The sequence below is a fragment of the Aquila chrysaetos genome, unplaced genomic scaffold (assembly GCF_900496995.4).
Source record: "Aquila chrysaetos chrysaetos unplaced genomic scaffold, bAquChr1.4, whole genome shotgun sequence".
Taxonomy (NCBI): domain Eukaryota; kingdom Metazoa; phylum Chordata; class Aves; order Accipitriformes; family Accipitridae; genus Aquila; species Aquila chrysaetos.
The window spans coordinates 42,383-64,073 of record NW_024470403.1 but is presented as its reverse complement, the minus strand read 5'-3'; the positions used below and the strand labels follow the sequence as shown (position 1 = coordinate 64,073).

Sequence of the window (21,691 nt, the reverse complement as noted above, 5' to 3'; positions counted from 1 at the left end):
TTTGCCCCCCCCCCCCCCGCCCCTCACACACACATACACACAACCCCCGCCCCGCTCCAAAACACAGGCCTACCCGCCCTCCTCCGCGGTCCGTCCCCCCGGGGTTGGGAAAGGCAACGCGGTTCCTACCGGCGGCGAACCGGGGTGGGGGGGGTGTGTGTGTATGTGTAATGGAGGGGGGGGGTGGGAGGCCTCCTGCTCCTCCCTCAGCGGCGGCGGCGGCGGGGCCCGGGCCTGGGCCTGGGGCCTGGGCCTGGCCGCGGTGCGGGGCGCGGGGGGTGCGGGGTGCGCGGATGCGGCGGGGCGCGAGACTGCAGCGCGGGGGGCGGAGCCGCCGGCCGGCGGGGGGCGCGCGGCTGTGCGCGAGGAGGGGAGGGGAAGGGAGGGAGGGAGGGAGGGGGGGGGCGGAGGAGGGGGCTGCGGGGGGCGTGCGCGCGTGTGTGTGTGTGAGTGAGTGAGTGTGAGTGTGAGTGTGTGTGTGTGTGTGGCTGGCGGAGGGGCGGGAGTAGGGAGTCACGTGGAGCGCCGCGGTGGGAGCCAATGGGTGAGGCCGGCGGGAGGGTGACGGAGGTGGGAGGTGCTTTGGTGGGACGGGGGCGGCGCTGCGCAGGCGCGGAGAGAGGGACGGGGGGGCGGGGGCGGAGCGGGACCGGTGGGCTGAGGGGAGCGGGCTGAGGGGGCCGGTGGGCTGAGGGGACCAGTGGCCTGTGGGAACCAGTGGCCTGAGGGGAACAGTCTGAGGGGGCTGGTGGGCTGAGGGGAGCGGGCTGAGGGGGCCGGTGGGCTGAGGGGACCAGTGGCCTGTGGGAACCAGTGGCCTGGGGGGAACAGTGGCCTGAGGGGAACAGTCTGAGGGGGCTGGTGGGCTGAGGGGAACAGGCTGAGGGGACCAGTGGCCTGAGGGGACCAGTGGCCTGAGGAGACCAGTGGCCTGAGGGGACCAGCGGCCTGAGGGGACCAGTCTGAGGGGGCCAGTGGCCTGTGGGGACCAGCAGCCTGAGGGGAACAGGCTGAGGGGGCTGGTGGCCTGAGGGGACCAGTAGCCTGAGGAGACCAGTGGCCTGAGGGGACCAGTGGCCTGTGGGGACCAGCCTGAGGGGACCAGCGGCCTGAGGAGACCAGTGGCCTGAGGGGACCAGTGGCCTGTGGGGACCAGCCTGAGGGGACCAGCGGCCTGAGGGGACCAGTCTGAGGGGGCCAGTGGCCTGTGGGGACCAGTGGCCTGAGGGGACCAGTCTGAGGGGGCTGGTGGCCTGAGGGGACCAGCCTGAGGGGACCAGCGGCCTGAGGGGACCAGTCTGAGGGGGCCAGTGGCCTGTGGAAACCAGTGGCCTGAGGGGACCAGTCTGAGGGGGCTGGTGGCCTGAGGGGACCAGCGGCCTGAGGGGACCAGTCTGAGGGGGCCAGTGGCCTGTGGGGACCAGCAGCCTGAGGGGAACAGGCTGAGGGGGCTGGTGGCCTGAGGGGACCAGTAGCCTGAGGAGACCAGCGGCCTGAGGGGACCAGTCTGAGGGGGCCAGTGGCCTGTGGGGACCAGCAGCCTGAGGGGAACAGGCTGAGGGGGCTGGTGGCCTGAGGGGACCAGTAGCCTGAGGAGACCAGTGGCCTGAGGGGACCAGTGGCCTGTGGGGACCAGCCTGAGAGGGCTGGTGGGCTGAGGGGACCAGTGGCCTGTGGGAACCAGTGGCCTGAGGGGACCATTCTGAGGGGGCCGGTGGGCTGAGGGGACCAGTGGCCTGTGGGAACCAGTGGCCTGAGGGGACCAGTCTGAGGGGGCCGGTGGCCTGAGGGGACCAGCAGCCTGAGGGGACCAGCAGCCTGAGGGGACCAGCGGCCTGAGGGGACCAGTGGCCTGTGGGGGCCAGCCTGAGAGGGCTGGTGGGCTGAGGGGACCAGCAGCCTGAGGGGACCACAGCCCTGAGGGGACCAGTCTGAGAGGGCTGGTGGCCTGAGGAGACCGGTGGCCTAAGGGGACCACAGCCCTGAGGGGACTGGTGGCCTGAAAGCACCAGCCTGAGGGGACCACAGCCCTGAGGGGACCAGCCTGAAGGGACCCGTGGCCTGAGGGGACCAGTCTGAGGGGGCTGGTGGCCTGAGGGGACCACCCTGAAGGGACCAGTGACTTGTGGGGACTGGTGGCCTGAGGAGAATGTGGGGCACAAAGGGTCCTGGGGTGCAGGGGAGGGCAGCCCCTGAGGGGCTGAGCGCAGGGGTGCCCACCCTCGGGGCCCTGAGGCCTCGGAGGGGGCAGCGGGCCAGCTGCCCGCCGTGGAGGTGAGCCCTTCGGGATGGGGAAGGGCTGCCGCTTGGATTTGTGCCGACGTCCACCGACATCCCGCCCCCGGGGCCGTGAAGCTCGGGGCAACCAAGAGCAGGGTTTGGCCGAGAGCTCGCTGTCCCACATAGAAAGACAGGAGTCGCCACGATATAGGGTTGATCTATAGCAGGGCACGAGTCCTATAGGCGCAGGGGACATCGATGGGTGTCTGTCACCTTCCATGGAGCAGCCGCCTGCGATGTGTTGGTGTGGCGGCAGAGGGTGCCACCCAGCCACGGCCACAACTCGTTAGAGCGGTAATGGTCGTGGCAGCTGGAGGGACCGGGAAGAGATGAACAACCTCGCCCCGTACTAACTAACCCGGCATCAAGCTCCCAGAGCTTTGGGGGGCAGGATGAGGCCCCGTGGTCGCGGGGGCAAGTTCCTTCTCCCACCATAACATAGAAGGGGAACGATCTCAAAGACATCTTCTGCTTTTGTTGAACTCAAGTATGAACTTAAATGATCGTAAATGTCCAAATGAACGCTCGCTCCTTAAAAAAAAAAAGCCTGTTAAACCTCTGCCGGAGATGGCCATCTTCTGTGGGTCAAGGATTATTTGACAATACCTCGTACTTAGTCAAAAAACCCAAGGCAGCGAAGCCCCAAACTCTGAAAATAGGAAGCGGAGCGTTAAGTTGTGCACTGAAGGAAGCTGTAACGGCCCGTTTTTGGGGCGAAAGCCAGCTGTATCAGTCACACGGACCGTCACGCTCTGCTCTTTCTCCAGCTGTTCTGCACTGCCGGGCAGAAAAACGCTGCGGAGACGAGCAGAAGCCACAACGAAGAGGAACTAATGAGCGCGGTTGGACCAGCGGCACCCCGGAGGTTCCCTCCACTCCCAACGCCTCTCCGAAGGGCTGCAGAGAATTTGGTAAAGGCTTTGCCGTGATGTCAGAGCCCCGTGAGGTCAGAAGGAAGCGCGCGGCGGAAGCGAGGTCCAAACAGGCACTTTTATTTGTGGTTGCAACGCTGACATCAATGGAACCGTCACACACGACATCAGGAACGCGCGCGGACGCTCCTGTCGGAGGTGCGTCCTTGCATAGGAGCCCCGGTGCATAGTAGCGGTAGTTAATGCCTCAGAAATACATTAAAAAAGAAGGAATTTGTTTTGCAGAACATCAACCCTGCAGTTTTTAGCTTTTTTTTTTTTTTTTTTTTTTTTTAGTTTTTTTTACTTGCCCTGGCCCGATTCAGGGAACGGATTCGGAGCATGCGCGGTTTATAGGGACAAAAGTTGCATTTCAGTACTGAAAAGGGCGCGATTATTCCCAAAGACAGACAAATTAATGCCTTTAAATACACAGCTTTACGCGGGAGACATGCTCCAAGTGCACGGATCGCTCCACGCTTGCAGAAACAAATAACCCAAGTCCCAGAGTGAAGCCTTTCCGGACACTAAAATCCCGCTGGACAGCTGCCCTCGCCCGAGTGGCTCTGTTTTTTTCCAAAACCTCCTCATTTACTGGAAGATTTGCCTCTCTGCTTTCCGAAGCTCTCGGTGAGCACAGCGCGTGTAGTTTTCAGCTTTGAAAAGCCGGCTGCTGCTTCGGCTTACTGGAAATGGGAATCCCTAATTCCACTCCTCAAATACCGAGTTTACAGAACGCAGCGGAGCCAGCCCCACGGCCCAAAGAACACATTTTGCTAAATTTATTCTCTACTTCAACATTTGTATTTCCAGACCTAAAAACCTCTACTGTATATGGGCTGTTTATGCAAATAAATCGAGTTACTGATGGTCCTCTGCTATTTCGGACAGCGTTTCCACAACGAAGGTGTCTCGATACAAAAAGAGAACAGCTAAAGTCGAGGAGCGAGAGTAAACTTAACCCTCTACACAAAAATTTCAAACAGGAAATAAAACAAACCACCTCAAAACCTACACAAGGATGAGAGAGGAAAAAATTAAAATAATTCAGGACCAGCATCAGGCTGCAGAAAATATTTTCTCATAGGTGCTCGTATAGCTGTAAACTGAATGTATTCCCGTAATTATTCCCTTAGTTATTCCCCCTGCCCCAAACCAAGAGGATTCTCCTCTTTTTAGCTTTACCTCTACCTTTGCCTTTTTAGCTCTCCCCCCGCGCATTGGATTGGCTACATCGTGATGCGAGGAAAAAGGCGCTTTAGAGAAACGATGGCGTTTGATTCCAGCAAGCGTAGATCTACACCTGCGATCGGCTTAGGGAGACGTCAGCGGTGCTGCGCCGCCCCGGGCCAGGGCAGTTACATCTCAGTGTGCTGCCAGGTAGATATTTCAAAATCTGTCACAAAAATAGTACTGGAAGAGATCAAAATAACGGCTACAGAACTGAAACAACTACTAAAAGCAAAATATACAAAACCCCCAAACCATTTAATAATTCAGATAGAAAACACTCCTTGTATCTTACAAAAATACTACCCGGATCTAAAGATTACTAAGAAATATGTATAAAAGAAGCAAAATATATCCTTCAGCACAAATTAAACGTGGCTAAGCAAACGTTTGCATTTTTTAAGGCAGGGAGGTGCCTGTGACCCCACAAGCCTCCCGCTGTTGCTGCCCCCCAACCCTGTGCTTTGGTAGCTGTTAAATTGTTCACCAAAGCCTGAGTGCATTTATTTTTAAACAAATTAAACCACAAAAAGGTACAATTTGTGGTGGTGACTATACCCGGCTGAGCCTCCTGTTGCTCAGAGGACACTTCGGCAGCTGCGCATATCAGAGGAGGTGTTTTATTTTGTTAAAATTTAAGTTTAATATTTGTGGTTTAGTGACATTTAACCCCCTTCAATCTATTTCTCAGAAACCTTCCCTTTTTTCTCCTGACAGGAGCTGCCAAAGGTCTGGACCTTCCCACTAGAAACAGCAGTCAGCTACAAGTCCAGATGCTGCCGTGGCATCTAAAGGACATAAGGCAACCTGTTGTTTGTCATTTGGTTTGCTTAAAATTACCTAATGTTAAGCTAAAAAAAAAATAAAATAGAATATATATTTATATGTATATATACATTACTCCTTCACCATGCCCGCAGGTGGGGTCTTCCTAAATTTGTCACACAGGCAAAGCATTTTGTTCAACAGTTAGGGAAGGCTTTACTGTAAATTTTTTTTTTAAATATATAATGCAGGTTTTTTGGGGGAGGAATCGGTAGAAGCCGTCAGTCCTAGAAAGATGCAATAACTGTACAGAGCGTCCGTCCGTCCGTCCGTCCCAGGTTGTATCCAAACACAAACCCCTGGTTCAGTGGGATACCCAGCACAGCGCCCTAACGCCCAAGTCCTGCTCATTAACCCCTCATTTCCCTCCACCTTCACCCTTCGCAGGTGGCTACAAGAACACTAATTGGCATATTCCTAAGAGAATTAATTGTCTAAACATGCCCAGCACAACCCCAAAGCAGGGCCCTAAGGCGTCTCCAAAGGGTGGCGAGAGAAGCAAGGTGATTTCAGCATGTTTCAGCTCTCTGGGTAGGAATCAACTACTGCAATTAAATATTGGGGGGGGGGGGGGGGGCTGCAAATAAAAACCAAGTCGAGGAGCTGCTTAAAGCCATCAGCTTGTTCGCTGGGCACCGCAGCACCTGGATTTACCCAGGCACTAAGGGACAGCCAAACACAGCTGACCTGAAGGTAACGTCATCTTTTTTTTACCAGTATAAAATAAAATTACTAAATCCAATTAAACTCACTTCGGTGTCGGTCGACACCCTGGAACACGGAACTTTGCCCTGTGTCAGAGGCATTTCTGCGCTGCTTTTATCGGCACCTGCGCTGGCAGGATTCGGCCGGGAACTCCCCAGCTCAGTATTTGAGCTGGCTGGGGACCAACGGGATGTTAGCTGCGATGAGTTCTGCGGAAGCAGACACGCTAGAGCGGTCTTCGTTTAGCAACCCCGACGATTTAAGGTTGAATCATTAACAATAACCCATTCCACTCTTTAACGAACCCCTCTTCTGCTGCTTGCCCACCGCAGGGGTAAAGGAGATGGTGGTTCGAGCTTCATTAACGAGATTTCCAGGCGGGACAAACGATGCTGAGCGCTGGGCGTTATCCTGCAGCTCTGCTCCCGAAGCGGGAACAGGACGAGGAAGCACGGAAAGGACGAGGGCAAGCTCTAGGCGTCAGGCTGACCTTTGTTCGTCTTCTTCAGGAGCTTTTTCAGGTCGGGTGACATAAAATAAGGCTTTTCGGCCGAACCGTCGTTACGCTCCAGGTCTTCCACTGCAAAGAGAACCCCCCCCCCAGCCCCGCACAGCAGTGCGGGGGGGACAGACACACAGGTTGGCGTGGCAGGAGTCATAGCAGATGCAGCAAGGAGCCTAAAGGCAGAGAGATGCCAGAGGAGCAGCCTTCCTGCTCGTCTAATAATCATCTTTGACAGAAATAAAAGTCTTTCGGCTCATCGCGGGTAGGGGGTATTTTGTCCCTGTGTCACAGCTAAATACCCCTAGCTGTACAAACCACCGCAGCAGCACCTTTCCCATTTTACGGGGACCATCACGCTCTGGAAACAGGCCGCTATTATTTAGAAGAAAGCAGAGCTTTGGGTGGGGTTTTTTTTTTTTCCAGGGGGGGCAGTGGGAAAGTTTAACAGTGCCATAGGAAAAGCGGTCTCCTCGGCGCGCCACTCGAGCTCTGCCAGCCTGGAGCGCGGTTCCCCTCCTCTACGGAGCCAGGCAGCGCGGCTCTCCCTGCTCTTTGTGCAGCCGAAATGGCTCATGACGCGAGCGCAAAGCAATTTCGCTCGGTATTCGCTTGGCGCTGCTCGCCGGGTGCGCGACGCCCTTGTCAACACGCCATGCATACATAATCGTTAGGTGTATTCCCAGCACCGAACACGCTGCTCGGCCTCTCGCTGTTCAAAGCAAAGCAGCTGCGCCAGCAAGATGTGGTAGGAAAATCACAGCCACCAAAAAAACCCCACCAAAACCAAACAAACCCACAAAGCACCAGCTTCAGAGTTGACTGAAAGCGCCTTGGGATATTTTGAGAGGGATTTCAGTGTTTCTCTGTAATGAAAATACAAGCGTTAACACTACAGCTTTGTCCTAAGAGGGCACGACTCGAAAGACGGGCCTCTCTGTCTGCACGAGGATTTGTAATAGGAGATCTGGCCACAGCTACCCGGGCTGTGTGCCGCCAGAATGGCATTTTTTAAAATCTTGATCGTTTCTGGACTATCAAGAGGAGAAAACAAGGTGAGGATCCAGCCTGTGTTTGGCTGCCATTTCTTTAGGGGCCGTAACCCTCACCAGCTGCCTCCCAATCAAACTTATGATTTTTTTGGTCTGATTTCTCTAGCTGTAGAGATGCCGCAATACGTTCCCGGTGTAACACCCGCCAGCGCAACGCACTATCTCCCCGCAGCCTTCCAGCCCGTCAGAGGTGCTCACACCGCTCCTCCAGACATCGCCTTCCCTTGACGGTCCCTCGGCAATTCAGAGTTGCCGTAGCCGGCTTGGGGACTCGCCTTCCACGCAGGCTCCATCTTCCTTCCCGCAACCACCCCAGCCTGCAGGTCTTGGCAAGCGTCTCCACCTACACTCTGCGTTAGCGTGGAAAAGTCTTTGCAGCCCCCCAGCTCCTCCGCCCCGTAGGAGCCCGGACCAGGCAGAAGCCAAACCATCAACTCAACCACCTCAGGGCGGGGAAAAAGCAGAGCCCATCAGGCAGCTCCCAGGACGAGCCACCACCTCCCTGCAGCCATTAAACCTCTGTGCAACCAGCAAGAGAAACCATTTTAAATGAGGGATGCTGCCAGTTAAAGCCCTCTGAGTTTTAACGGCTTGCAACCGGCGACGGCTCTTTTCGGCTTCCCTAAACCGATGGCGCGAGGAAATGGAGTTTTTGGCTGTGAAAAGGGCAAGCTCTGTTTTGTGAGGAAGGCCCGGCTGATGCAACAGACTTAAAAGCAAAAGATCTGCAATCTCACAAAGAAGTCTTTTTAAGTGCGCCAACCCGGTTTTGCATAGAAAGAGTGGGCGAGGAAAGAGGCTCGTTGCTCTTTGCTGGGGGCAGAACAAAGAGGAAAGCGCGGAGAGACCAGTTTTCAGGCTGTCGAACCCACTCAGCCCGTCCTACAAACCACTGCCCTGCAACACGAGGTACCTCCTGCGAGCAGAGGGGCTCTCCCATCCTTTTCACAGCTGGCGGTTAGGAACAAAGATCTCCGCTTCAACGCGAAACACAACTATATATCGGCACCCGTGCGTGTCCAGCCGGTCCCCAGCCGCTCGCCGGAGCGGAGCGCTCCTCGCCAGGCGCTACTGGGACACGTGGGACCCCAGATTAACTCTAGGTGACACTCTAGGTTTGTTCTCTCGATACAAGAATATTCATTATTGGGCAGGAAGGTAGATTTGATACAGCATCGGGCACTGAGGAATCGGCACCCCCTCTACCCTCAAGGCTTTGAAGGACATCCAGGGGAAAGACTTGCACCGTGGCTGCCACCCGCAGGCTTAGGAGAACGCTGCTTGGGTTGGGGGGCCGAGAGCATCCTGCAGCCCCCCCAGGCACGCAGCCTTCCTCCCGGGGCCAGCCCCTAGCCTTGGCTATCGGCGCTTTTGGAAGGCTCTAGGTTCCCCTTCAGCAGGATCTCACTCAGCTCGGGGGACATGTAGTAAGGCCTCTCGGGAGATCCATCGTTCCTCTCCAGATCTTCACCTTTTCACAACCCCAGGAAGAAGCGGCCGTGATGGGGAAGAGTGAAAAATAGCAGTGAAAAAGAGCCAGGGAGAGGCAGGGCAGAGATGAAGGACGGAGAACATGTGAAGAGAGACACGAGGGCGAGAGGGGAAGGAAAAAAAAAGAAAAAAAAGAGGGAAAAAAAAAAAAGGAAAATTGAAGTTAGTTGCAGTTAGGTTCCACCAAGACCAAAGCACCAAAACAGAAAGATCAAGAGAGACCGCAGGAGACCCAAGGACAGGCTCTGGGTTTCCACTGCTAGCAGGCAGGGGGGAAGCAGATGCTGGTAAGAACGCAGGTAGGAGTCGGTAAAGGAAAAAGCGGGAGAAAAACCACACAGAGAGGCCACGGGAATTTGGAGCAAACCCCAAATCTGGACAACTCTGGGGTTCAGCCCCAAAGGGAGGGAGGTTTTACTACCACGAACTCCTGCCCAGCGGAAGACGGACACTCCGAGCCGGACACTTACAGAAGCAGAGGAAGAGGGTGTCCACACACATGCCGTACACGCTGAAGAACCCGTGGGCAATGAGGTAGGAGCCCACGATCACCGTCTGAAAGAGAAATTGTGTGGTCATGCCACGACCTGACATCTTGCAAAGACCACAAAACCCCGATCCCTTATCCGGGAGGAGGAAACCTGCTGAATCCCCTGAATTCCCCAAGGAAAGGAGGAGAAGCGAACAGGGCAGGACTGTTCAGACCAGCCCGCTTCAGGACAAAAGGCCTCAGCGACGACGGTGGATGGAGGCCAATCTGGGCAGCACGGGAAGGGCGAGACGCCTCTTCGTGGCTGGCTGAAACAAAGGGCTTATTTCGACGGGGACAGAGAAAACACCTTCAACAAAGAAGGTCCTTCAGAAGCAGTGAGCGGAGGGGTGTTTTTAAGGCATTTGTGTTAAGAATCTCTTTCCATCGCTTCTAAATTCCCCAAAAAGACGAGAAAGGGGCTCACCAGAATAGGGACCCAGTAGTAATTTAGGGGCGGCGCTGTGTCTTGGACGAGCTTTATCCGCTGGGTGAAGAAAAAGAAGGCAAGGATTCCTGGAAAAACAAATGATGAAAATCACTGTGGGATGCCGGGCAGAAGACAGACAGCAAACAGGTGGTGGGAAGGAGATGTAAAACAGGAGGGAAAGGAACGATCTCACGGGAGGGGTGAAGATAGCGGAGGTTTCGGGAAGGCGTAACTGGCTATGAAAGCCTAGAGCAGCCATACAGCCCGAGGATAAACTTCCACTCCCCAGCACTTACCGACGCTTCCCACGATGAGGAGTTTACCGAGGAAGAAGAGGAAATCCGTGACTTTATCTAAAACTGCCACCCTGGAAACAAGAGAGAGATGAGCATCCGCTCCCCACCCCAAATTCAGAAGGAAGCATGGGAGGAGGTGGCCAATGTGCACACCCGTTGCAAACATGGCATAAAACGCCGTGAAAGCCTGAAAACAAGGCAGGCAGATCAGGGTTGATCTTTGGCAGCGAGAAGGACTTGGAAATAACCAAGCCTGCTGTCCAGAGCAGAGCCCTCGCACCCACCAGGATCTCACCTAATGATGTTCCTCATCAGCAGGAAGAATGCGTTCCTGGCGGAGGTGCAGAAATTGGTGCCATAGACGGCAATCTAGGGTGGGTCCCGGAAAAAAGAGGCAGAGAAGAGAGAAATGGAGCCGCACTGAATTTACCACTAAGAAGAGGGTGCAATTAATCCCATCTTTGAGTAAAACTCGGATAAATCCCACCCTGGAAGTGCGTTTGTCATCCACTGACAGGCCAGGCATCGCAGACACCGAGAGCTAAATCTCCACACCCCGGTGTCTCTGAGAAGGTCCCTCCCAAAGTCAAAGCAACACGGCTGAAGTCAAGGCTTTCCAGTGAAACAGCTGGGAAATGCTGAAAAGCCTCATTTACCCATGACGTTGGGAGACACGGTTCTCAACAGCCACCGAAAGAAATCGCCAAGAGTCCTGAGATGACCCCACTGTAGTCATGACCCTTTGGGCGTTAATGTTGGGAGACTCTTACCATGATGTATGCGTTTCTATTGAGGAATTTGATGAATTTTTCCAGGCACCAGAAGCAGCACTTCAGGCAGCTCAGGAGGAACTTGGCAAACTTATTATCTGCAGCTGGAGAAATGCCACGGGAGAGCATTTCAGCTCAGTGAGCAGCCAAACCGAGACACGCCTTTCCTCACAGAAGCAACTTCAAGGTCCCAACGAGACGTCCCACTGCCCCGTCACAGGCTCCCCCCACCTCTACGCCCTCTTTTCAGCCTCCCTGGGAGGCCAACACTGCTGCAGACAGCGGGATGAGCCTTGCATGCTCTTCCCACGCTTCTGCTCGCTGTTTACATTTCACGATCGATAGAGTCACACGGCCAGACACAGACTTCCCTGGAACCCGTACAGACACCCAGGACTGGTTGACTTAGCGCGGCAGCCGTGGCACATCCCTCGCCTCCTGCCCTGTGAAACATCTCTTGGGGAAAGAGAGATGGCTATGGGATCCCAAAAGGAAAATCTCGATTCTCTACCGAAATACTGAAATTATTCCCCTGGATGTTAGCCCCGAGCTCTGGCACCAAGGAAAGCAGAAGCAGCCAACCTAATTCATCTACTCATTTGCCATTCCAGCTTCGCTACCTTTTAACCTGTGGTCCAGATACTCCAGTGTGACCCTGATGACTTGGACGATGGCGAGGATCAGAGAGCCAAAGGCAAGCGAGCCGGTGTGGTACCTGGGAAAGATTGCTCCGGTTAGAAGGGGACAACCTCAAGAAGCTCGCAAGTCCTCCTCAAGAGGGACATACCGGAGCGCACGGCCGAAGGCAGAGAAGAGGGGGAAGGCGGGCATGTCGTCGGGTTTCTTGAAGGCCCAGTAGTACGACGCGAAGGCCCCTGCCAGCGTCACCTGGCCCAGTGCGATCACGAAGTTGGCGAGCCAGAAGAACATGAAGACGTTGAAGAACTGAAGGATGATGAGATACTTGTGGTATGCCGTCTCGCCCCCGTAGAATGCGAAGAGGCACTGGGCGTCAGGGCACAGCTTGGTGACGTTGCTCGTGTTGAAGGTCTAGAGAGGACAGCAGAGGCTCATGCACTGCGGTGGCCGGAGACGTGCCACAGGGCGGACCGATGGCATCTTTTGGTCAACCCAAAGCAATCTCGACTTTCAGAAGACATTATCCTGCTTAATTTTTCAGTAGCATTTGCTCAGACCGAAAAGTCAGCTTTGTGCACACAACAGCTTGAAGAAAAATAACGACATGACGTAAACGAGTTCAGAAAGGCGGAATTTCACTTGGAAGAGCTTGCAGGCTCGAATAGCCACCAGAATGTTTTTCACGTAATAAACAATCTTATCTCTGACAGATTAAGCATAGCATTTGTATGAGTTTCCCAACGCCCTCACCTCCGGCTTGCAGGTCTGCCCGGAAAACTGGCACGCAGACTCGTTAAAAACCTTATAGATCGCCTCGTTGGAGGTGGAGAGGAAACTGCAGAGCAACGGTTAAGGAGAGATACGCTTTTGCAAACCCCAAACCCTAATCCTAACTCAGTTTTGCTCTCACCAGCCTCCTGCAATTGCTTTTCTATGCCAGGTTTTGTTTTAAGTTAAACTTAGAGACTTAAGCCGGCAGTTTTGCAAACGGATGTGTCACTAATCCTGTGAGATGTTCAGCGGCCTGGAAGACCTTTGACATCTGAGCAGCTTCCTTCCTGGGGAGCAGAGGCGCAGGGAAGGGGAAGAGGAGGAGGAAAGGATACACGGCGGTGCTGGCCCAGTAGGCGATGCAGAGACACAGCAAGAAGAAGGTGCACAATGGGAACAGCAGCGACATCATGATGTGACCGACAGCTCTGCCGAGAAGATGGTTAAGACCCAGTCAGAATCCTCGTGGCAATGGGAGGACCTCAGTGGCCGGAGCCCAGCCGTCCCCGAGTCCTCCCACCGCGACGGGTGACAACGGCCACCTCTGCCTGGGGACGGGGGACACCCGGACCTGCTCGCCTCCTTGATGAGCGCGATGGCAATGAGGATCCTCTTGCGGAGGAAGATGAGCAGCAGTATGATCACCACCTCCACGATGCACAGGATGATCACTGGGAGGAGAAGGGGAGCCCCAGGTAGCGCGAGGGCATGGACGGTGCCCAATGGCCACCTTTGCCTTGCCAAGCAAATCCGTCACGGCACCGAACACTCCTCAGGGGACATCCATCACCCCGGGTTCACGTGGAAAAGCAGCACCCACCCCGTGGCCGGTCATCCCAGCCATAAGCTCAGGCCCGTAGCAGAGGTGGCATCAAGAAAAGCCACCTTCCTTAGCCCAGCTCTTTGCAAAGGGCCATGAAGAGACTGAGAAGACCCCAAATCTCCGTGCTCTCCCCTTCCCAAGCCCTGTCCCTCAAAGGGACCGGGGCTGGGGCACATCCACCGTGTCCCGTCCCGCATCCAGAGGAGGACGGAGACTTACTGAACGCCAGCCACGTCTGCCGCAGGTGGAGGTAGACGCGTAGGTCTGTCTGAAATCCCAGGTCCTTCAGGGAGACATCAGAACCCGCTTCCCCTTTTAGTTTTGCATATTCCATGTAACAGTGGAAGATTCCTGCGGTGAAAAGGAGAAAATTGTCATATTTACACTGAAAAGCAGAGAGTGAGATGCCGGCAGGCTCTGCTCAACCCCACTGATGCCGATGTTCGGATAGAAGACACCTGGAAGGATGCTGTGTACGAACTTCCTTCGTGCAAAGCCCACTTAAAATAGGGAAAGAAAAATGGGGAAAGCCAGGGAGAAGGTCCCGATCACCCGCTCACCGTAGCCCAGCACCAGGATCACCATCACGATCATCACCCAGACCATGATCCCGGCCAGGAAGCGGAGCAGGACAATGAAGATGAAGCTGGCCACCATCGCAATCACGAGGCCTCTGCGGGAGGAAGGCAGCAACGCGTCAAAAAACCAGGCGATGCCACCCCCTCCCCACCGCTTTCCTCCATCAGTCAGCTTGTCCTTTCTCCTTCCTCAAGCTTTAATGATGGGGCAGCCTTAAAAATGGGAATCGTTGATGGCGGAGGGGACAGAGCGCGAGCAGGATCCCAGTAAATTTGCTCCAAAACACCCTCTGGCATCTCTTGTTTTGTCTGAATGGAAATTATGCAAAGGCCAGGGGAAAAAAAAAAAAAAAAAAAAAATCGGTAATTCATGAGCTTTGCCTCATGCTTGAGCATGGCACCAAGCCCGCGGCCGGCATGGCAGAGCATCGGCCCTCGCGGGCTCCAGTCCAGCTGCCCGCGGGAAGGGATGGCCGTAAAGCGTAGCCCGGCCCCTGCTCACATTATTATCCAGTACCAGGAAACCGTGTAATCTTCAAAGATCTTCATAGCCAGTTGTCTGGTTTCCAGGACCACGTTTGCTTTCCTGCAACACAAAAATAAAACGCGAATGAAGCGGAAGCCGGGGGAACGAAGCGGAGGAGCATCAGCCTGGGCTCAGCCCCAGCGAGGCTCTGCCCGCGCCCGCTGCCTGTACTCGCGCTGCCTCAATGGCCCCTTGTCCTCCCCTGCCAAACGGCCCTCTGCCAGACTCCCTGAAAACACGAAAATTCAACAAGACCGAGGATGATTTCCCGGCACTGTTTTGCTTCAAGCTGACCCCGCTGCTTTCCCTTCATCCTCCCTTCCAGCTGCCATTTCAAACACGGGATATGAGTTTTGGTGGAGGATTTTGTGCAAACACAGGACCAGGGCTCCGTGACGGGGCTTTCAAGGCTCTTCTGCAATATAAATCGCTAAACAAATGTGGTGCAGAAGTGCCGGCAGATAAAACCACTCGATTCTCTTCCAGGTGAGGCAGCAATAACAAAGCAGCTCGTTAAGAGTCTCCCCCAGGTACGGTTGCATCCCCGCCACGTTGCCGTCATCACCACACGTGCTCGCTCTCGGGACCGCCCCGGCAAAGATGGAGGTGACCGGCGAACCACGGCACCTGCCCGGCGTGAAGGGTGCGAGGACTCACTTGGCCCCTTCCAGAAGCTCCGTGACGTTCCTCCGGCGCCCGCGGCCGTCGTCGTAAGTGGTCTCGTTACCGACCATGATGACGCCCTTCTTGGCCCGGATGGCCGGGAAGCATCGCCGCGCCACTGGGTGAGAGGAGGGGAAAACTCAGCGTCGCAAACCTCAGCGGGGGAAACGAGCCAAAACCCCCTCCCCGTGGTCACAAACCTACACTGGATGCCCAGAAACCCCAAACAGGAGCCTCCGACCACCCCCCAGAAAATCCCAACAGCCAGCCTGCCAAGCGCCCGCTTCCCCTGACCGCGACGAAAGCGAGCGGGCTTGTTAATCGGCTCATCGCAGCTCGTTAGCCCTCCGGACGTACGTGGGGTGCTGGGGATAATCATGGCTGGGCACTCTTTGTCCTTCAGCACCTCAATGGGAGCCTGGATGGGGACAGACAAGCTGGACATTAACGCTCTGGGCAGGAATTACTGCGCCAGGGAACGCCGGCATCGCCGGGGCCAGCGGGGGAATGCCGACACCAACCCACCTTCTGCAGGTTTTTGAACTCGGGGACGCAGAATTGCCGGTAGTACTCCAGCTCGCTGGGCGTGCGGGAGCCGTAGGCGCTCAGGTACGTCTGGTACCGGTCCGGGCATTTGCTGACGCAGATCTAGATGGGAGGAGAGGACACGGAGTGGGGGGGCTGTACATGAAGGCAGGAGCCCCCTCCACGGGGACGCCGCAAACTGGAGCTTCCCCAAGGAGAAGCACGGCATCGGGGAGCCGCGCCTGGCGCAGCACCTCGAAGCCAGGATTGGTACCTGCGTGGTCGGGCACTGAAACTCCAGCAGCACCAGCGGGCTGGCACACTTCACGATGTCGAAGTAAAAGAGGAAAGGTTTCTTCCTGCAAAGCAAACCAGGCAGAAAAAAAAAAAAAAATCCCGGTTTGGGGAACCGCCTGCCCTGGGAGAAGCGATGGGAAGCACCCGCATCCCTCCGCCTGCTCGGGAAGGGGGATGGAGGACCCCAAAAAACCCCAACCCCCCAAAAAAACCAGGAGCTGCAAGCTGCTACGATGCTTTTCTGCACCTCCCAGGAGCGGGCAGGGTCTCCGCCGCTCCCTGCAGCCAGAGGAGAGAGCAGGCAGCACGGGCAGGGCCAGCGGCCCGTCCCGGCGCCGCGGGGTGCAACACCCCAAGGTTACGGTCTCTCCGGCGACGCCAAGGCGGCGGCGAGCGATGGGCGCGAGCCGGGGCACGTACTCGTTGGGGGTTCCCTGTTGCCCGCAGAACTGCCCGCGACTGTCGGTCGGGTAGATCACCTTCCGGGGGTCCCCGTGGGTCCAGGCTGAGGAGGGGGAAGCAGAACAACGTGGCTGTGGTTACCCCCGCAGCCCCCGCTCCCTTATTTCCCCCAACCCGTCCCCATCGGGATGAGCAGGAGGACGCGACGCCCCTCGGCGCAGGGTTTTGCCGGCCCAGACGGCCACAAGCCGACTCTTCCCTATTGCCGAAAACTTGCCAACGCAGCAAAAACCGGCACAGACCCTCCCGGTACTCACCCACGACACCCACCACCACGTAGCCCACGATGGCGATGACCAGCAGGACGCAGCAGATAATGTCCGTGCAGCCCCTGCCAGCGGGAAGAGGAGCGTTGGGGACACGGGATGGGCCACGGCACCGCCGAAACCGGCACCTCCCGAGAGGCTTCCCTTACCTGTCGTAAATGGGACCTTTGAAAGTCGGGTCATATTTCTGCGGCGTCCCTGCAGAGACAATGAAGGAACGGAAAACCAATTTGGGGGATGGCTGGGATGGGAGGAAGGGGCTCCTCATCCTCCTCTCGCCACCACACACAAAAAGAGAAGCAGAGGGAGCATAACGCTTTAACCAAAAGCCTCAGGATAAGCAGAATCGGGAGGGAAATAATCTCCAGATGCCATTTCCCTCCGTTCGTGCCTCTGCTGTCCAGGCGTGGAAACAATTATTCCCTTGGAAAACTCGTTTCCACGCGGTTCTCTCCAAAAACGTTTCCCTGTGTCTGCCCAAGATACCCAAAATCCCTCGGAAGCACCGAAGAGCCGCGGAGGCAGAGCGGGGCTGGGAGCCGCAATGTCAGTGGCGGGGGGGACCCGGCGGGTTTCGGGTGCCGCAGAACCCCGGCACGGCCGGAGCAGCACGGGCAGCCGACGCCGCGGCTCGCCGGAGGGACCTGCCTTGGTCCCACGACGGCGCTGGGCTCCTGCCCGGCGGATACGGCACGATCCTTTTTCCCCTCTTTTATTTTTAGGGTGGGAATTCAGCCAGCGAAGGCAGCGCAGCCGTGGGAACAGGCCGGTGCCAGGAACACGGCGGCTTTGGGGGTGCCTTTTGGGGGGGCCCCCACGCTGGGGACACGTCTGCTTTGAGGTGCTTTTGGGGGTGCTCGGAGCAGCCCCAGGGCAGGGACGCATCTGCTTCAAGATATTTTTGGGGGTGCTTGGAGAAACCCCATGCCGAGAACACGGCTGCTTTGGGGGTGCCTTTTGGGGCGGCTCAGAGCAGCCTCACGCTGGACATATGCCTGCTTCTACGCAGTTTTGGGGGTGCTTGGAGTAACCCCATGCCGGGGACATGTTTGCTTTGAGGCATTTGTGGGGGTGCTCAGAGCAACGCCATGGCAGGGACACGGCTGCTTTGGGGGTGCCTTTTGGGGGGGGGGGCTCAGAGCAGCCCCAAGCCGGGGACACATTTGATTCAGGGTATTTTGGGGGGGCTCTGGGAGCTTGCTCCCCACAGAGCGTCCTGCTCCCAGCCCCGGCGGATCCCTAATCTCCACGGAGCAGCCGAGCCCCCGCCCCAGCCCTTTCCAAGAACCTACACCCCAAAACGCCGGCATGGGGCAGGGGGGTCATTGCTGCGGGGTGGGGGGACGGCAAGGAACGATTGAACCCCAGGGACCCCCCCCCCAAAAAAAACCCCGGGGCCGGCGAAGGGACAGCCGGCTCCGGCGGTAACCGGGGCGCCGGCCACGGTGACGAGCCGCCAACCCCGGGAACCTGTTTGTCCCAGTCGTTAAGCATTAACCGCCAGTGCCAGCGACGCCGTTGTGCTGGTTATGCCGGTACGCGGCGAGGGTGGCCCCCCGGCACCGCGGCCCCCCGGCCTCCCACGGCTGGGGGGGAAAGCAACGCAGCGAGAACGGCAGCTGCTTTTGGTTTTGCTTTGTTTTGCCTTTTTTTTTTTATCCTCCCCTTTCTCTCCCATTTCGTGTTTGTTTTTTCCTCCTTTATCTGCTGCAGTTCAACTTCCTCCGTCCGGAGTCGCGGCGAGAGCGGCCGCCGACGGTGACCCCGACCCGCGGCGAGCGGCCGCCGACGGTGACCCCGACCCGCGGCCGGGCTGCCGAGCCCCACGGACCATCGCTCCCCGGCAGCCCCCACGGGACCCCCCGCCCCGGCCACGGCGAGCGGTTGCCGAAGCCTTACCGTGCTTGCCGTAGTAGTCGTCCCCTTGGCCCCCCATGCCGGCGAGCGCTCACGCCTCGGCCCCCGGCCCGCGGCAGACGCGCAGCAGCCCCTACACCGCGGCCCTCGCCGTATGCGCCGCCCTGGGCGTGCCGTCGCCCGCCTCCGGTTAAACACACCAGAAAACCACCCTCCGGTGCGCAAACATGGCTTTAAAGGCGCAGCCGCTTCGCCGCGACCCTCCGCGCCTCGCTGTTTTTCCGGCCTTGCAAAACACCGGCTGCGGCACCGGCTTCTCGCAAACCGCCGTGGAGCCCGGCGGCCACCGACGTGGCACGGCGGTCACCGGCACCGGGGAGGGGGTGGTCTGGGCCTGCCAAACCCGGCACAGCGCAAAGGTCGGGAGCGCGCACGGGCAGGCGGCGAGAGCCGCCGGTTTCAACCGGCAAAGGGCACGAGGTCGGCGATGCCAGTGCCGATGCCCCTGCTCGCGGCGACGCCGAGCTTCCCATCCCCACCCCAGGGTTATATTTAGGCGATAAATAAATAACCGGCCAGACGCGCCGGCTCGCGGTCAGGAATAGCACGCTGCCGCCCGGCACGGCCACGGCTCGGAGGGTCGCGGTCAGGCGGCACCGCGGCGTCGCTGCCGGCGCTCATAGGCTGCTGGTGATGTCAGGGCAGACGGGATTTACACCCGCCGAAGCGGCTCGGGGAACAAAAGCCGAGGCTGGGGAGGGCTGGGCGGACCCCCTGCCCAGGAAAACCAGTTGGGACGCGGCATCCCCCCCCCCCCCCCCCCGTCCCCGCATATGGGGGGCATCTGGTGGACGGCTGGCCCCTGGGTCCCACCGGGAAGGGGACACGGTGCCGGCTCCAGCGTCCCCCTCCTCTGCAACCCCCTCGCTGGGGCCGGAGCAGCCCCCCGGGCTTGGGGGCCACCAGGACCCCCCCCCCCCCGGCACCTCCCGCACCCCCACAGCAGGGACTGTCCCCTCACCGGCTGCCCCGGCACGGAGCCGGGAAGGGTCCGGCACCGGCACCTGCCAACACAAGCCGAAGCCGAGGGACGCTCTGAGCCCCCCGGGCACAGCCCGGAGCCGCGCGGCCCCCCCAGCCCCAGCCGGGCCCCCCCATGCCCAAGCGAAGCCCACTCCCCTGCGGGCAGTGGGGTGCTGGGACCCCCAGGCACGGCACGGCGGCTGCTTAGGGTGGGGGGTCCCAGGGGCTGGGACAGGGGGTCCCCAAGCATGGGGGTCCTCAAGCCCGGTGGTCCCAAAAACCTGGGGGCCCCCAAGCCTGGTGGTCGCAAAACTGGGGGGTCCCCAAGCCTGGGGGGGGTCCCAAAACCCCGGGGGTCCCCAAGCCTGGTGGTTGCAAAACCAGGGGGGTCCCAACACCCTGGGGGTCCCCAAACCTGGCAGTTCCCAAGCCTAGGAGTCCCCAAAAATGGGGGGCACCAAGCCCAGGCATCCCCAAAACCCTGGGGGTGACCAAAATCTGGGGATCCCCAAACCCTGGGGGTCCCCAACACCGCACCCCTGCGGGTCCCCAAACCCTGGGGGTGCCCAAAACCTAGGGGTCCCCAAGCCTGGTGGTTGCAAAACCAGGGGGGTCCCAACACCCTGGGGGTCCCCAAACCTGGCAGTTCCCAAGCCTAGGAGTCCCCAAAAATGGGGGTCCCCGAGCCCGGGCATCCCCAAAACCGTGGGGGTACCCAAAATCTGGGGGTCCCCAAACTCTTGGGGGTCCCCAAGCCCTCGAGGGACCCCGGGCGGGCTGGGGGATGGGAGAGCGGATTAGGGGACCCCCGTAGGTCCCGGCCCCGGGGGCTGGGCAGCCGGGGGGGGGGGGTGCCCGGTGCCGGTACCGTAAGCGCCGTCCGGGTCCTTCCTGCCCGCGGCTCGCTCCTCCATGGCGGGGCGGAGATCTGCGGGATGCTCCGGGATGCTCCGGGCGGTTCCCCCCCCCGCCCCCCCCGACCCCGGGGCGTTGCGCCTGCGGCTGCGGGCGGGGCGGCTCCGGGACCGGCCCCCGGTCGCTCCGCCCCGATCGCTGCTCCGGGGGGGGGGCGAGGGCGGCGGGGACCCCCAGGGTGGGGGAACCGGGGGTCTGGGGTCTGCAGGGACCCCCCCGGGGGGGGATGAGGGATGTGGGGTCTGCAGGGACCCCCAGGGTGGGGGATCCGGGGGTCTGGGGTCTGCAGGGGACCCCCCCGGGGGGGGATGAGGGATGTGGGGTCTGCAGGGACCCCCAGGGTGGGGGATCCGGGGGTCTGGGGTCTGCAGGGACCCCCCCGGGGGGGGATGAGGGATGTGGGGTGCTGCAGGGACCCCCAGGGTGGGGGATCCGGGGGTCTGGGTGCTGCAGGGACCCCCAGGGTGGGGAATCCGGGGTCTGGGGTCTGCAGGGACCCCCCAGGGTGGGACGAGGGATGTGGGGTGCTAGAGGGACCCCCAGGGTGGGGAATCCGGGGTCTGGGGTCTGCAGGGACCCCCCAGGGTGGGACGAGGGATGTGGGGTGCTGCAGGGACCCCCAGGGTGGGGGATCCGGGGGTCTGGGGTCTGCAGGGACCCCCCCGGGGGGGGATGAGGGATCTGGGGTGCTGCAGGGACCCCCAGGGTGGGGGATCCGGGGGTCTGGGGTCTGCAGGGACCCCCCGGGGTGGGATGAGGGATCTGGGGTGCTGCAGGGACCCCCGGGGTGGGGGATCCGGGGGTCTGGGGTCTGCAGGGACCCCCAGGGTGGGGAATCCGGGGTCTGGGGTCTGCAGGGACCCCCCAGGGTGGGGGAACCGGGGGTCTGGGGTCTGCAGGGACCCCCCCAGGGGGGGATGAGGGATGTAGGGTGCTGCAGGGACCCCCAGGGTGGGATGAGGGATCTGGGGTGCTGCAGGGACCCCCAGGGTGGGGGATCCGGGGGTCTGGGGTCTGCAGGGACCCCCCCGGGGGTGGGATGAGGGATGTGGGGTGCTAGAGGGACCCCCAGGGTGGGGAATCCGGGGGTCTGGGGTCTGCAGGGACCCCCCGGGGTGGGATGAGGGATGTGGGGTGCTGCAGGGACCCCCAGGGTGGGGGATCTGGGGGTCTCGGGTCTGCAGGGATCCCTAGGGTGGGGGATCTGGGGGTCAGGGGTCTGCAGGGACCCCCTGGGGTGGGATGAGGGATCTGGGGTGCTGCAGGGACCCCCAGGGTGGGGAATCTGGGGGTCAGGGTGCTGTTGGGTCCCCCCCCAGGATGGA

General features: G+C 59.1%; 1 protein-coding gene across 4 annotated transcripts; it reads right to left on the bottom strand.

Moving 5' to 3' along the window:
- Positions 1 to 3,256: 3,256 nt before the first annotated feature.
- On the bottom strand, positions 3,257 to 20,430 carry LOC115338381 (choline transporter-like protein 2). Of its 4 annotated transcripts, none has more exons than XM_030006948.2 (22): positions 20,320 to 20,430; positions 16,721 to 16,769; positions 16,563 to 16,636; positions 16,264 to 16,348; positions 15,821 to 15,905; positions 15,547 to 15,669; positions 15,379 to 15,439; positions 15,016 to 15,139; positions 14,335 to 14,418; positions 13,815 to 13,927; positions 13,474 to 13,605; positions 13,003 to 13,102; positions 12,767 to 12,859; positions 12,411 to 12,495; positions 11,809 to 12,071; positions 11,642 to 11,736; positions 11,022 to 11,125; positions 10,547 to 10,620; positions 10,252 to 10,322; positions 9,953 to 10,041; positions 9,467 to 9,551; positions 3,257 to 8,976 (listed from the first exon to the last, which is right to left on the bottom strand). In XM_030006948.2, the coding sequence occupies exons 1-22, from the start codon at positions 20,363 to 20,365 to the stop codon at positions 8,855 to 8,857; spliced, it is 2,157 nt and encodes a 718-aa protein (XP_029862808.1). In that variant the 5' UTR covers positions 20,366 to 20,430; the 3' UTR covers positions 3,257 to 8,854. The 4 variants fall into 4 exon arrangements, with proteins under 4 accessions (XP_029862808.1, XP_029862811.1, XP_029862810.1 ...); XM_030006951.2 differs by having other exon boundaries at positions 3,257 to 6,531; XM_030006950.2 differs by lacking the exon at positions 20,320 to 20,430 and adding an exon at positions 18,471 to 18,928.
- Positions 20,431 to 21,691: the final 1,261 nt, after the last annotated feature.

What these genes read in the sequence shown, in the direction of transcription:
- LOC115338381 (XM_030006948.2), bottom strand. Translation starts at nt 20,365, where the DNA reads ATGGAGGAGCGAGCCGCGGGCAGGAAGGACCCGGACGGCGCTTACG. An exon ending in AGTTCAAAAACCTGCAGAAG is followed by an intron (nt 15,440 to 15,546) that starts GTGGGTTGGTGT and finishes GTCCCCATCCAG; the next exon opens with GCTCCCATTGAGGTGCTGAA. An exon ending in TCCTGGTACTGGATAATAAT is followed by an intron (nt 13,928 to 14,334) that starts GTGAGCAGGGGC and finishes TTCCTCCCGCAG; the next exon opens with AGGCCTCGTGATTGCGATGG.